This window comes from Prunus persica, chromosome G2 (genome assembly GCF_000346465.2).
Source record: "Prunus persica cultivar Lovell chromosome G2, Prunus_persica_NCBIv2, whole genome shotgun sequence".
In the NCBI taxonomy this organism is placed as follows: Eukaryota; Viridiplantae; Streptophyta; class Magnoliopsida; order Rosales; family Rosaceae; genus Prunus; species Prunus persica.
In genome coordinates this window covers 29,191,535-29,205,956 of record NC_034010.1, presented here as the reverse complement: position 1 = coordinate 29,205,956, position 14,422 = coordinate 29,191,535, and the positions used below count along the sequence as shown (strand labels likewise).

Here is a 14,422-nt window from a genome sequence, read left to right as displayed (position 1 = left end):
AGAAGCATAGGGTATGTAATCATTAAAATTTGAGAATGTATGGGCAAACATGTCTTAAAGGTAAAAGTTCAGAGTACTAAATCGAAATTAACTCTATATATAATTAAGGATGAAGATGGGTGAAGAAAATGATGGTTAATTAAAAGGGTTTAATCTATAAATATGTAAATGCGACAAATTGAACAAAAACGTGTGTTTGAGCAAGAAAATGAGGGCCAGGCTGATGACGACGGGTCAGGCTGATGACGAAGGGTACTGTACTACTCAGACTCTGCAAACTTGTTTCCTAATTATTATTCAATCCTTCATTTTCCATATATATAATATTATGAAATTTATTATGTAATATTGGAATTGAAAGATAGGCCTTCAATGTGCAGTGCAGACACGGTATCTGCGTGCCATGGATGAAATCAAAATCAAAATCAATTTCAAGTTATTAGACAGTCTATATATATGTACTAAAATAAATTTGAAATGGAAATGTGGAATATAGTTCATATCAAAATTATAATATGGTTGGTGCTACCTCAAAGGCTCTGGACAATACAAATAAATTGAAATTGAAAATAGTAGAAACAAATTGCAAATTGGAATGCATGGTGGCTGGGTGGCTGGGTGTCTGGGTGGAAGGACAAACAGGATCGCAGGGGAGTAATTGCAAGTTTGGGCCTGCCATGGGAGTGCGCGGGTTTCATTTAAAGTGGTGGTGTGTTTCTGTCTGTACTTTTAGTATATATATATATTTCCACATTTACTTCCCTCCTCCATATGAGTCCAATTCTAGCTTATCACCCATCAATTTTCACATTTATCACCTTCAACAACCTCTCTCTCTCTCTCTCTCTCTCTCTCTGTGTGTTATACGAACTGTGTTTCGATTTAAAAACAAGTTTAACGCAGCTATATATCTTCTCTATCTCATCTCATCCGTGGAATGGAATGGAATCATATATCTTTATAATGATATAATATGTATGGAATCAAACTGCATGCTCGGTAGCTAGTTATTATTAAATCAAGCGCTGGAGACTTCACCCACTACTCTAATGGTGTCTGTACAAGACTGCATCTGCATGCATGCCTGTACGACCCTATAACTTGGAACCGCACTACTCCTCCTACGTACAAATAGCATCTACATAGGGCTGCATCCCTATATATATATATATCTTGGCTGTCAAAACTCTTTAATACATCGGTTATAATTGGAGTATATATTTTTAGAGTATAATATTAATAAAATAAAATGCATACGTGCTATAATATGAGTGAGCCAAGCGAAGTTGAAGCTATATAGTTAAAATATTTTCAAGCAAACAAGTTATTTAGCTTTTGTTTCAGTGGGCATCTATTTTGGTAAAAGAAAGACATACTTGCACATTTCTTTGCTAGCATAGCAATGTATTTTATAGCTAGGGTGAGAGACAGAGCGGCTAGGTATGACAGATTTACCCAGATCTAGATAAGCTCTGCATTTCATTGGCATTGACAATTTGACATTGCATTGCATGCAGCATCTTTTTCAATTAATTTTGTATTTGTAGACATAGGATCTTTTTGTAAATGAATGAATGAATTGGAAGTTGGAACATACTTAACTGTTTATCATTTATAACCCTCTCTCTACAGAAATAAATGAGAATGTCATTGTGTGGGCCGGAGACAAAATTTTAAAACAAAAATCTGCATTGCAAGAATTATTAATATGCATGGGACCCTCTCTCTCTCCTTCTCCTTCTTCAAACTCCCTTCACTTCAAAAACTCTGCAAAACTCATTGAATACCCCCATTAGCCATTACACCACCCACGCATTCTGTGAGACAAACATTACTGCTCCTCCCCCCACAGGCTCAGCCCACCCTTATTGTATTATATATTAATTAATCCATAATTCATTCTTCTTTTTTTTTTTTTTTGTTTCTTTTTCCTTTCTTTCGTTTTCTCGCTGATTGATCTCTCAAATATTGTCCCCCCTTTTTCCCGTCTTCTTCCACGCCGGTAAGGGTCGAGATCTCCGGGAGTTGTTGGGAATTGTGGGTCATGTTTGGGAGATGGATATGTCATATGATACACACATTACAATTGGGACCCAAAATGATCTTCAATCTTTCATTGCAGATATATGAAAAATATTCATATTAGATTTTGTACATATATGTGTCTCGTATTTTATTTTGGACTGTCATGTCTCCATCCCTCTGCCTGCCCCATTACCGTTGGATGCACCTCCCTCCCCCTTCCCCCTTCCCCCAACTGATCTCTGTCTCAACTATTTAATTCAGTGCTCATCTTTGTCTCTTAGATCATACAGACATTAACCATCCTCATAAATTCATAATCATAATCTCTCTGCCTTTTGCGATTGGGTTTTCATATTTGGATATAAAAATACTGTTTATGTTTTGGATGAAAAGTATTAATGATTTGGGACAAACTAATTTATAACCAAGGTGCTGCTATATCAGGACACACAGTAGAACACAGACACAGCTACGAAGTTGTAAGTATAATATTATATATGTGGTTTTTAATTACATGAGGACATATGAGATAATTAATTGAAGGTGGATGCATGTGAGTGATGCCATGAATGCCATTGTTGGCTTGGCTCTGTTGAAAACAAGAATTTGAAACAGCTTTACTTTAATTAATTTGTATAATACTATTGGGCTGCTGCTGGGGACCAGTGAGATGTACAGGTGGTTGTTGATTTTAAGGGCTTAGGTCCAAACTCCAAATTGTTCTACGAGAATGTCTCAAACACAAAAAAGCATAAGATGATCAGAGTCTGAGTGTCTGAGTGTCCTCCTTCCTTACTAATTAAATTAACATTATTTTACAATTTAGAACCAGATGAGCCTGTGCGTCTTAACCTAATGCAACTCATTAAGTTTTTCTTTTTCTTATATTAATCTCCAATGAGCCTGTGATGTGAGTCTTAACCTAACAGAGATTAGTGGTTGAGGGTGGAGATTGCGCTTTCAAATTCTTATGTAAATTGTTTTTAAATGAAGAGACAAAGAGCAACGATACCATTAACAAATATTTTGATTCTCAACCCTAAATAATAGCTCGATTAATTCGAACCGCTCAGAGAGTGCGCTGCGATTGTCTTCTTCTTGTTCATGCAAAACCCTAGTCAATGGCATTCAACGCCACCCAAATCCTCCGCTGCAAGTGCAGAAAGCAATCTCAGCCTCTCTCTTCCAAAACAGATCTTACGCTTCTGAGACACTTCCCAAATCGCCCAGCAAAGCTAACATCCTTTGAATATATTTTTTAAACGGTACAGCCGGGTGGCTATACTATTAAAATATTCGAAAAATTTTCTTAAACGAGTATAGCCGATCGGCTATACTATTAAAATATTCCAATATATTTTCTTGAGAGAGTATAATATTCGAATATGTTTCTTGCAATAGTATCGCCGCGCGGCTATACTAATAAATTATTTGTATATATATATATATTAAACGAGGATAGCCGCGCGGCTATACTAATAAAATATTAGAATTTATTTATTACAATAGTATAGCCGCGCGGCGATACTATAGCCGAACGGCTATACTATTAAAATATTAGAATTTATTTCTAGGAAGAGTATAGCCGGTCGGCTATACTATTAAAATATTCTAATCTATTTACTAGAAGGGCCCGGCTATACTATTAAAATATTCGAACATGTTGAAGGAGTATAGCCGTGCGGCTATACTCTTTAAATATTTGTATACACTAAGGAAATTTTCGAGAAGAAAGTCTTTTTTTGGCTTTTGTTAAAACAGTAGCCTATCTAAAACTGCAAAATAGTAATGGCCATAATTATTGTGAGAAATTTGGAAGATGAAAATTCAAGCTTTGTCAAAGAAGCCACAGCAACCACAGAATATAATTTTGCAACTATAGGATTGAAATTTGAATTCTAATTGGGTGCTTGGTGACCAAGTGGCTTGAATAAGATAAAGAAGTTTGTGCAAAAGCAAAAATCAAATTTACACATATTTGCTTAAAAGTGGCCCATATTTGACAACGGGATTAAAGCTTTTAAGATCAGATTACAAGCACGGCGTTTGGTAACACGTGGACTCTAAGAACCTGATACATAAACAAATGACATGCTTAAGGCTCGGGTTTGACTTTCACATCACCATTCTGTAATATGCTCTGTGCTTGTGCAAGCCGTTTTGTTTCCTGTATCGTAAGTAAACAGCTTAAACTCCTACAAGAATCATAATTAACCACACACAAATACCGAGAATAACTAGAACGAAATCTCGAGAATAAATGCAAACAAGCTAACTTATGCTGGGCGCAGAGTCAACACATCAATAGCAGAAACCTTCAGAGAAAGGTTGTGTAATCTGGATGAATGACCAAAAGCAAGACATGCATAAAGGGTGAAAGGGTCCACCCAACGAAATATCGAGAATAAATGCAAACAAGCTGACTTCTGCTGGGCGCAGAGTCAACACATCAATAGCAGAAACCTTCAGAGAAAGGTTGTGCAATCTGGATGAATGACCAAAAGCAAGAAATGCATAAAGGGTGAAAGGGTCCACCCGAAGACTTTATGATAGAGGCAAACAAGGTTTATAAAATCCTTGTACAACATGTTAGTGGGCGAATGTAAGGTAACTTACAGCAGCAGATGCAGCACGTATTTCTCTGTAAGATTCAACTTCATCAGGAAATGTCTGTTCAAGTTCTTCCAGAAGATGTTTGCGTAAACTCTAAACAAAACATGAGTAGAATGTTGAATAAGGACAAACTTGAAACATCGAAATGGAACGAAACAATTATTTGCACACTGTAAAAGCTACCTTGAAGGTATCAGTTTTGCCTTTAGTGATCTGATTTTTGGCAATGCAACTGTTTATGACATCCCTTGTAAATTCATCAGGATTCTTCCCATCGTCAATCAAACTACACAAAATTAATAAGTCAACGGTAGTCAGAAATCCACCATAAATTAGGAACCTTTAGTTGTTAGAAAGCAAATTAGAGAAGAAGCCTCACTTAAAAACTTCCATAGGAACCTGGATATTGCATTTTTCGGACAGCTTAGCCATGTTGTCAAGCTCGATAACAAGAGCATTTCTGAGAGGTCAAACCTAATGTGAGAAAGTCTCCAAGCAACAATAAAAATATTGAGAACATAAGCTCTGAATAATCATTGAAGAAGCTCAGACTGAGAAAGTTACAGGCGTTGGAGGAGGGGGAGCTGAGAGGCGTCGTTGAACGAAGAGACAGTGAGGTAGAGCTGGTGAATGAGCCCTAAAGTTTTCTGAATAGAGTTAATGACCTCGTTCAGGTTTTGCTTTGGATCATCCACCATTGTTGCTCCAGCTGTATCATTGGCTTGAGGGACCAAAACCCCATTTCCACCACTCCCACCGGTTGCATTCTGTGATGTATCCATCTCACACCACTCTAAAGCTCTTTAAAAAAGTACCTGTCAGGCTGTCAAGTGGAAATTAAGCCAATCAACAGTAAAACACTAGATACGTAACAGGTTTTTCGTGACATTTGCTAAAGAAGAAAAGCATACATATTGCTAAAGAAATGAAAACGAATTACAACTTAAGAATGTAATAAAATTCATCAATTTAGAAGTCAAAACAATTGATTAGATCAAATTTAAGTAACACAGGAAATCTCTTCCTAGATAAAGCTAACTAGAATCTCCTTGGCTACAGTGTCCTTCATTCTTGCTGGATCTTTCTTTTCTTTCTCTTTTTTATGCACAACAGAGCATTAAGAAAGAGAAAATATCCCAGATGAATCTTCTCTCAAGTAGCTGCAAATAAATAAAAGGACATACAAAACAATATAATACTAACTTCGATTAAGAGTGAGCCAAGAATTTGTAGATGAAGCTGCCAAATTACATACCAAATGGGCTTTGTACAATTTTTTTACTTTTAATTTTCTTCACATGGAAGCCTTACAAACAAAAATTGAAACTACTAACCCGCATAAACAGGGAAATAAGTTTTTTTTTTTTAATTTTTTAAAAAGTATGTTATCAATTGCAGTTTTGCGAAACAGGGATATACCAACATGAGGACTTACTGCCTCGAGGAGCCAAGACAACTAAGCAAGTCCTTAACTTATTATTGAATTTCTCGATTATTTCCATTGAGTATTGTATTGTTGGAAAAAATATATATACATCCTTAAGGGCGACTAAAAGAGAGAAAGAGAAAACACAAACAGTAAAACAGACTTATTTTGGCAGAAAATGCTTTCATTGATAACCAAAGAGGAAGCAATACAAAGACTACTGCCAAAAGGCACCAGCCATAAAGAAACAAATATTTCTGAATATTCCAAACCTTGAGATTGAGAGTTAATGGAGTGAGAAGATTGACCTCTTCAGATGAGAACATAAACACAAGAGAGAGAGTAAAAAAGGAAAAAAATGAAACGAATTTGGCCATACCTTAGATCGATCTTTCCAACCCTGCTTCAGTATGCGAAATGAATCCCCTTCTTGCAGATACAAAATGATGAACAAACCGATTCATAGAGAGTTGGGGAGAGAGAGAGGAGACCGAGGAATTGGTATTGGGCTTCGCCTTTCCCGAAAAATCCCTAATATATATATAATATATTGGGCCCAAAAAGGAAATAGCACGCTCAGCTATGGCCCAAAAAAGAAATTAAAAACCTTTGCATTGGCCCAAAAGAAATTGGCATCTCCGTCAGCTACACACGCACACTCACATAGATAAACACCCTGCAAGGTATTGACATCGTAACATCTGGTGTGCTCCTACTACTCAAATTACATAACTCAAATTCTACTATACAAGTTGATAATACAAAAAGTTGACAAGAATGAATGGATTCTTAAGACAGAAAAGAAGACAAAAAATTTAACCATGGTGATGGAGGGTAGCTAATACCAATGAAACTATATGTAAGGAACCAGTAATTACAACAATTCCTAAACGATCCCCAGCTCTTCCTCTGAGAATCTGATTTGCTGTATTCAGGGAAGCCGGAAATGAAGCCTCTGCGGCCAATATGGGTTTATTTCCCAACTTGCTTAAGCAAATTAACTGATCCACAGACAAATCTTGATGCTCTGACATTTTGTCGTGGATAACATCTATTCCCAGTTCCTTGGAAGCTTGGATCCAGCAATTCCTTAACAATGAGGCTGCAGTTGTCCGAGATTTTGACCCAGCAATGCTAGCTTCCGTCAAAACGACACCATCGACATGCCCACCTGAAAAGAAGTGATCAAAGTCTCTATCATGAAGGTACATGTTGTCATCTTTCTGACTCCCCAGCATTGAACATTACAACCAGGAAGTACTGAAAATATAATAATCATAGCAATACTGGCTTTACCTGAAAGGCACTCTCTTGCAAAACCAAGATGATCTTTGTCGCTAGCCATTGCAACCACAAGAGTCAATCCTGCCTCTGGAAATGTCATCTTTATAGTCTCCATCAATGCTCTAGCAGATTCTTTGGTGTGGGCTGAAAAACAGTCTTGGAAAGTATTAGCACTGTAGTTCTACATTGGTGGTAATAAATACAACATCCGAAAACGGAACTGTAAGCATTCTAAGCAATAATTTGTATATTCCAAGTCACCGGGGCAAATGATAGCCTCATCTAAATCTATTCAGTGTGGAGGGAAACCAAGAATAAAGAAAAACATACCTCCATCAACCAATATTGTTGCGTCAGATAGTCTTATTGCCTGAGCTTCTTTTGACGTTAGAAATTGACTTCTTCCAAGCAAGTGTGTCTGCTGTAAACCAGTTCTAATGCATTCATCTGAAATTCTCCATCCTGAAGTATCCATTGAAGCATTAGAGGGAAGATTTAAAGCACACGGCAACCAGTTATGTATAATAATTGAGAAGTGACTCTGAACTTAAATAACATAAACAAGGTAAAGCCAGCTGTATAAGATAATGAAAAAACTATTGGTTTCTAATATATCTACAACATTACAGCCCAGCAGAAGATAACTAAAAAATTAACCCTCTCACCTAGGTTGCGGAGACATAGTGCTGCACAAGTAGCAGTTACTGCATTCTGAAGTTGGTGAGTTCCAAGCATGTATAGTTTGACATCCAGTAATTCAATGAACTGCAAGGAATAACACAATTACAAGTTTGTTACAACATTTCAAAAAAAATGAAAAATAACAATATTGCATGGTAACCAATTAAACAGTTCTATGAATATGAAAATAAACAACCCAATAGATCCTAAAACCATCCCTCAAATGCGTACCAGCTTTAAGTCCCTTTCAAGTTGTATCACTATATCACAAGACTGGAAAGGTCTACCATTGAGCATGCTAACGCCATTTATCTTACTTCTATTTCCAGCATCTGATGCTAATACTACAGGGGAGCTCATCAAGAATGCTTTATCACGAAGAATGTGCTCAATATGTGGAAGGAAGGGACCACCCAGAACCACCTGAAAATTTATACCACTCAGTAGAGTAAAAATGAAGTATATATCCTGCGGTCAGCAACAGCAATTCTGATGACTGGTAAACAGAGATTGGAATATGAGAATGAAGACAGAGGAGAAAACAGGCAGCATATAACTACTATGATTCTGAAAAATCTACCAAAGGAATCCCTATGGCGGACCAGTGAATAACCTAACTGAAAACTTTCATGTTCACAACATGTGTAGAAGGAAATAGGAGAAAGAGTAGTTAAAATGGTAGACAACACAGGAAAACTTTTAGCTTATTTGTGCAAAAGAAATCTCTAAGGCAGAACCACCTAACTGGGCGACCGTGTTTAATGATTCCAGACTTCGCAGTTGCAATGCTTTCCAAAGAACCTCCAAGTGCAGCCAAATGTTCCTCACCTATTGTAGTTATGACCGATGTGGCAAGTCCAGAGCTGCAAATGACATTAGTTGCATCACGTGCACCGCCTAACCCAGCCTGTTCATTTGCATGAAATAAGAACAAAATATTTGAAGGGGCATAAACAAAGGGGCAATTATCTGCAAAAAGATATCAAAAGGAAAAGTGAATAACCTCAATAACCGCAATGCCAACATTCTCTTGAGCAAATAGTGTGAATGCCATTGCAGTGAGAACCTAACAAATTCCAATCCGTTACCACATAATACAAGATGCCCAAATCCGACAATGGAAAAATGTTGAAAGGAAAAGGAAATCATTTTGTGAATTCAAATACACTCTCCAACCCAATATTTCAAAACACAAATTCTCACTGATAATACAAGAAAATGATAATTTGTTGAAAGCTATGAAGCTTCTCAACCATATTGAAATATTTTTCTGTAATTATTATGTGATGATTATCTAATTAAAAAGCAACCAACAATGACATATATAAGTTGATACCTCAAAATGACTCATACGCCCATTTTCAACTTCCATTGCACGATCAAGAATCTTTTTAATCCTATGGAAAAGAGAACGCAATGCCTTCGCTGACACTGGTTCGCCAAACCTTCCCATTGATATACGTTCCCTGATAGTTTGAATATGCGGGCTGCATAGACATAAATGAAGCCTCTTCTCAACAAATGGATACTTCAAATCAGAGGAAGTTGAAAACATAATCGAAAACGTAGATATTGCAATAAACCAATGAGCCACACCTAGTATAACAACCAACAGAATGCCCTTCTGCCCTCAAAATGCTGGAGAGAAATGCAGCGGTTGATCCTTTCCCCTTGGTCCCGGCAATGTGAACGGCCTATAATTGCTGTCATGCTAGTTAATTTTACTTGTTCTCAAACTTAGCAAAATAAAGAGAAGAAAAGTTCATATAAAAAAATTAAAGAGAAGAAAAAGTAACCACATCAAAAACAGCGAAAACGAAAACAAAAACAAAAATAGGAGTTTAGTTTAATAAAATACCATGAACCCAAGTGAACCCAGAGTCAAGCTAGACACTTTCAACAAATAAACTACAAAAGCCTTTTACTTTCAGTGTTATTGTTCGCAATTTTCTCGCTAAACAAACAGAGGACAATCATTAAAAGAGAGTTACACCAATGATATTTCGAACCTTGAACTTAGAGTGAGGATTACCCAGTAGCTCCAACAACCGTCTCATCCGACCCAGATCAAACCCGTCTTCGGAATCTGTACCCGCATCTTTGGGAACGCCCGATTTCTCGTAGTTCTTCAGAGAATTCATGTATTCCATCAAGTCCTTAAGCTCCGCGTCATCCGAGCTTGCGCAAACGCCTCTTCTGGACCCTACATTTCTCAGGAGCCCAACGCCAATTGAAGAAGTTAGCCTTTTCCTGTGAGTAAGGATGGATTGTCTGAGATGTTGGAAAAGTTTCATTCTTTCTTGTTCTCCTTTTGTTTCTCGGGAAAAAGTGATGGAAACTGAGTCAGTGAGACTAGTCATCGGCGCCTAGCACCGGAGAAAATTTCCCATAAGTGCGGCGTTTCGCTTTTCTCTCTCCACTAAAACGCACCGTTTCACTAATTCGACAGGTGGCGTGCAGTTCGCTCCTCCACCTCACAGTGTTACAGTTATATCTCGGTCCTCTGACGTTGATGGTATTGTGTGGTGTGTTTGAAACACTTCCGCTCTCACCGACTCTGTCTCAGAATCAGTAAACCCTAAACGATTCTCTGCTCCAATCGCGAGATTTCGACGCTGCAGTTGAAATTTCTGCTGTAACTTGTAAGTTTACGTTTTATTGTTTGTTACAGTGGTCTATGCATTTTCGGTTGCTTCTCTGTTTGGTTCCCCGGAAAAAGAAATGAAACAAAAACACAGTTTTTGTTTTTTTGTTTTTAAATTAAAGAAAAAAGTTCTGAATTATGTTTCTTAAAAGTGCAGAGGTAATAATTCTTTCTGGAAAGAATGGAGCTTTTGTTTTATTTTTGCCTCTATTCTTGAATCTCTGAATGGTATAAGTTTTGATGATTTTTTATTTATTTTTAAATTCAGGTATTTGTAAGCGGGAACTGGTGAGATTATTTGGTGAAATGCTTGATTCTGAAAGTAGAATTGTTCTAGTAGATTAGAGAAATATGGAGGTTGTGGAATGTAAAGATACGCACGAGGTTGTTTGCGAAAATGAGTTGGATGGTTGTGGGACTAGTGAATTTGACAACAGGAGTAAGGGAGCTGAAGAGAGGTGTGTGGAGTTAGAATCGGAGATTTTAAGGAGGAAGAGTGAGTATGAAGCTCTTGAGGCCAAGTTTAGGGCATTGGAAGTCGAAAAGCTTGCTATGGAAGAAGTGATTAAGGCTATGAAGAGAGAGAGTGATGGAATTAAGGAGCAGGATAATAGTGGCGGAGATGAAAAGAATAAATTTTTTGGGGGAGAAAAGGGGACGGAGCGAATTGTTGATCTGACAGAGGATAAGTGGGAGGAAGATAAGGTCTTTCAGCTTATGATTGAGAACAAAGTTTTGGAGTGTGAGAAGAAAAAGGCTGAGAATGAGGTTGAGGCTTGGAAGGAAAAATTCAGAGAATTGGAATTGGGGATCTTAAAGTTGGACAATAATTTAGTCTTGAAAGGTGGGAAAGTTCCCTTGGCTGAAAGGATTAGACTTGAGGATGGATCACCAAATGTGAATTCTCCTGAAGATAGCCGGACTACGCAACCGAATAAAAGGATTAAACTTGAGGATGGATTGCATGTTGAAAGAGACTTGGAATGTTCGAGAGACAAAGATATAGTTGTGGATTTGGTGGATGTTGGCTCTACATGTCACTCCCTTGGTAAAGGGATCTGCGATCTGCAGTCAGCAGGTATGAAATATGCTCAAATTTGTAATTACTCAATTTTTTGTGCAAAGTCCTAATTGGATATGGGCATTAGCTGTGGAGAAGTGCCCATATTGTTAGGATTGACTCATATAACTGCTAGGTTCTTAAGTGGTTGACCCTTAGCATCTCTCCTCTATGAGAAACTTTTCTGATTTCTGTTCAAATGATTCTTAGTAAATGGAACGCAATATTTACATGTGTGTTTATGTTTGATTTTCAAATGTAATTTTGAGTCCAGTATTCATGAAGGGAGAATGTGTCTTTTTGTTTCAAATAACTTTGAGTCCAGTATATATATACGTTTTCACATTGCCTAAACGAATGCAATTAGGCTCCTATAAATTTGTTTCTTTGGTACATAACAATTTGTTTTAAGTAATGCAGGCTCTCCTCCCGATGGCACACTATGTAAGCATCGTGATGGTATTAAGGAAGAGAAGAAAGGTGTCTGTGTGGAATATACTAACAGTAGACAAGCTAGGAAACAGCTAAAATTTGAGGAAGATGGGAGTCCTTGCAAGAAGATGGCTCCATCTACGCCTGGTGGTGGTGTACCTTCTTCTCTCAGTGTCATTAATATTAGTGACAGTGATGATGAACTTAATATTACTCATTGCCATACACTTTTGCCTACTGATGATAAGGGAACCAAAGGGGTTTGCATTTCATTGGGTTCTGTATTAGGAGAAACTGTGGGTTGTGAAAAAGATATGACTATCAAAAACTGTATAAAGCAGACAGATACTGACCATAATGTTGAGGAAGATACTGATGATAGCAATGAGGCCTTTCTGCTTGCCTCAACACCCAAAAGAAAGCGTGCTTCTAATATTGTTACTAGTGACTCGGAGAATAGTGATGATAATATTCCGATCAGAAAACTCAAGAAAATGCATCTTCAGGAAAAAATACATGACCAAGTAGGATCTGCTTCGGTGGTTGACAATGCCACGGGTGCTGCTACCCCCCGAAAGCGGCGTCTCATTAGGTTGAGAAAATGTGGGGAAGGAGGTGGGGCAGAAAGAAACTATTCAAACGAGGATGTTGAAGATGATGAATTATTGGAAGAGGTTGGGTCGGATAGTGAAGGTGAAAGCTTGGGTGGATTTATTGTGAATAGTTCTGAGGATTCTAAAGGTAATGATGCTTCTACCGAGTCGGAAGATTCCTCAGATGATAATGTGAACTTCGATGAGATCCTATCGAAATTTCAGAGGAACCAAGATCATAAATCGAAGTGGGAGTTTGAGGCAGACATGCTTGCTGCATTTGGTAAGGATCCATATCTGTGCATGAAGGCTGTATGTGCTCTTTATAGACAGCAGACATGTGAAGAAAAAATCAGCAAGGGATCATTGTGCAACAATTATCGTGGTTTTAGCAAGTTCGACGCACTCAGGTGAGAATTTGAACGCATAATATTTGACTTTTCAGATCCTACTTCTTGTCTAACTATTTGTTTAGGTATCATTTGACATATTTCTTATCCATTTTCAAGATGTGATGATATCTGGAATAGATTTTTGCTTTCTGTGTTTTGTCAACTAAATTGTTGATGAATTTTCTGTTCACCATTTTTATAGGGGCTCTGTGTTGGCCGAGTTTCTCACTGGTGGAGACCCAAATGGAGATGTGAACAAAACAGTGAAGGAGTTGAAGGAGTATGACCCAAGGGGCATCGAACAATGTAGAACATTGGCAAGTCGTTACTCTAAGCAACTGTTCGAGATCTACAATAACAAAGAGGATCCTCTGTTTCTCCCGTCATTCTGATGGTCTCTGCGAGAGGGATGACATAAGATGAGATGAAATGAGAGAAGAGTTACCAAATGTTTGTACATATATGACAGTCCTTTTGGTTTTTTATCATGGTTGTGTTGTATATAACAATATAACTAGGAACCTATGAAAAATTGCCCTTTTCATATTTATGCATTGAAGCACATAATTTTCAACTCCTTTGGTGTCCTTAAATCAATGCCAAGAATTGGCAGACAAGCATGCTAGCTCTTCCTTCTTTCCTGTTGTTTCTGTGCAACTACATGCTACCTGCTAATATGGGTTAATTGCCACGTAGCAGACAAGCCGTTGGAAATATGGAAAATGAGATTGTAGTTGGTGACAATCTGCAACTACCCCGAACAACTAAATTATTAGATTTTGGCTTGTCCTTTGAAAAATGAAGATACATGAGCATTGTTGACAAACTTAATTGTAAGAGTTGACGTTTTTGTATTCTTTCAAGAATTGAATCGTTCTAATATGAATTAAAGAATTTTTTACTAGTTTTCACCCTTTGGCTTTCTCTACACTCAACAGTCCAGTTTCTGAGTTTCTCTCATTAATTGGAGCTCCACTTACAAAAAGGCCATCATCCATCAAGTTTGAGAGAGAGAGAGAGAGAGAGATGGAGTCAGCTACTAGGTTTGAAGTGGGAAGAGGAAGAGACGATGAAGGGAAGCAGCAGCAAAGGGACTTCTTTAAAATGCCATTGCACTACCCAAACTATTCAAAAGCCGACTACGACAGCATGCCTGAATGGAAGCTCGACCGCCTTCTGTCTGAATACGGCCTTCCAGTTGTTGGAAGTGTGGAGCACAAGAAGAAATTTGCCATGGGAGCTTTCCTTTGGCCTCACTAAATAAAATCACTT

General features: G+C 37.7%; 3 protein-coding genes across 3 annotated transcripts; 1 reads left to right on the top strand and 2 right to left on the bottom strand.

Moving 5' to 3' along the window:
• LOC18787690 (mediator of RNA polymerase II transcription subunit 10b) lies at positions 3,886 to 6,566 on the bottom strand. Its single transcript, XM_007218415.2, has 7 exons — positions 6,444 to 6,566; positions 5,203 to 5,461; positions 5,018 to 5,098; positions 4,822 to 4,924; positions 4,642 to 4,731; positions 4,091 to 4,192; positions 3,886 to 4,032 (listed from the first exon to the last, which is right to left on the bottom strand). The coding sequence occupies exons 2-6, from the start codon at positions 5,418 to 5,420 to the stop codon at positions 4,121 to 4,123; spliced, it is 564 nt and encodes a 187-aa protein (XP_007218477.1). The 5' UTR covers positions 5,421 to 5,461; positions 6,444 to 6,566; the 3' UTR covers positions 3,886 to 4,032; positions 4,091 to 4,120.
• On the bottom strand, positions 6,694 to 10,486 carry LOC18785518 (dihydrofolate synthetase). Its single transcript, XM_007221093.2, has 10 exons — positions 10,039 to 10,486; positions 9,626 to 9,723; positions 9,366 to 9,516; positions 9,033 to 9,095; positions 8,775 to 8,936; positions 8,261 to 8,452; positions 8,014 to 8,113; positions 7,679 to 7,810; positions 7,361 to 7,492; positions 6,694 to 7,235 (listed from the first exon to the last, which is right to left on the bottom strand). Exons 1-10 carry the CDS (start codon positions 10,387 to 10,389, stop codon positions 6,880 to 6,882), a joined length of 1,737 nt encoding a protein of 578 aa, XP_007221155.2. The 5' UTR covers positions 10,390 to 10,486; the 3' UTR covers positions 6,694 to 6,879.
• Positions 10,550 to 13,724, top strand: LOC18785660. The gene is made up of 4 exons (XM_020556634.1): positions 10,550 to 10,671; positions 10,942 to 11,751; positions 12,154 to 13,168; positions 13,353 to 13,724. The coding sequence occupies exons 2-4, from the start codon at positions 11,025 to 11,027 to the stop codon at positions 13,540 to 13,542; spliced, it is 1,932 nt and encodes a 643-aa protein (XP_020412223.1). The 5' UTR covers positions 10,550 to 10,671; positions 10,942 to 11,024; the 3' UTR covers positions 13,543 to 13,724.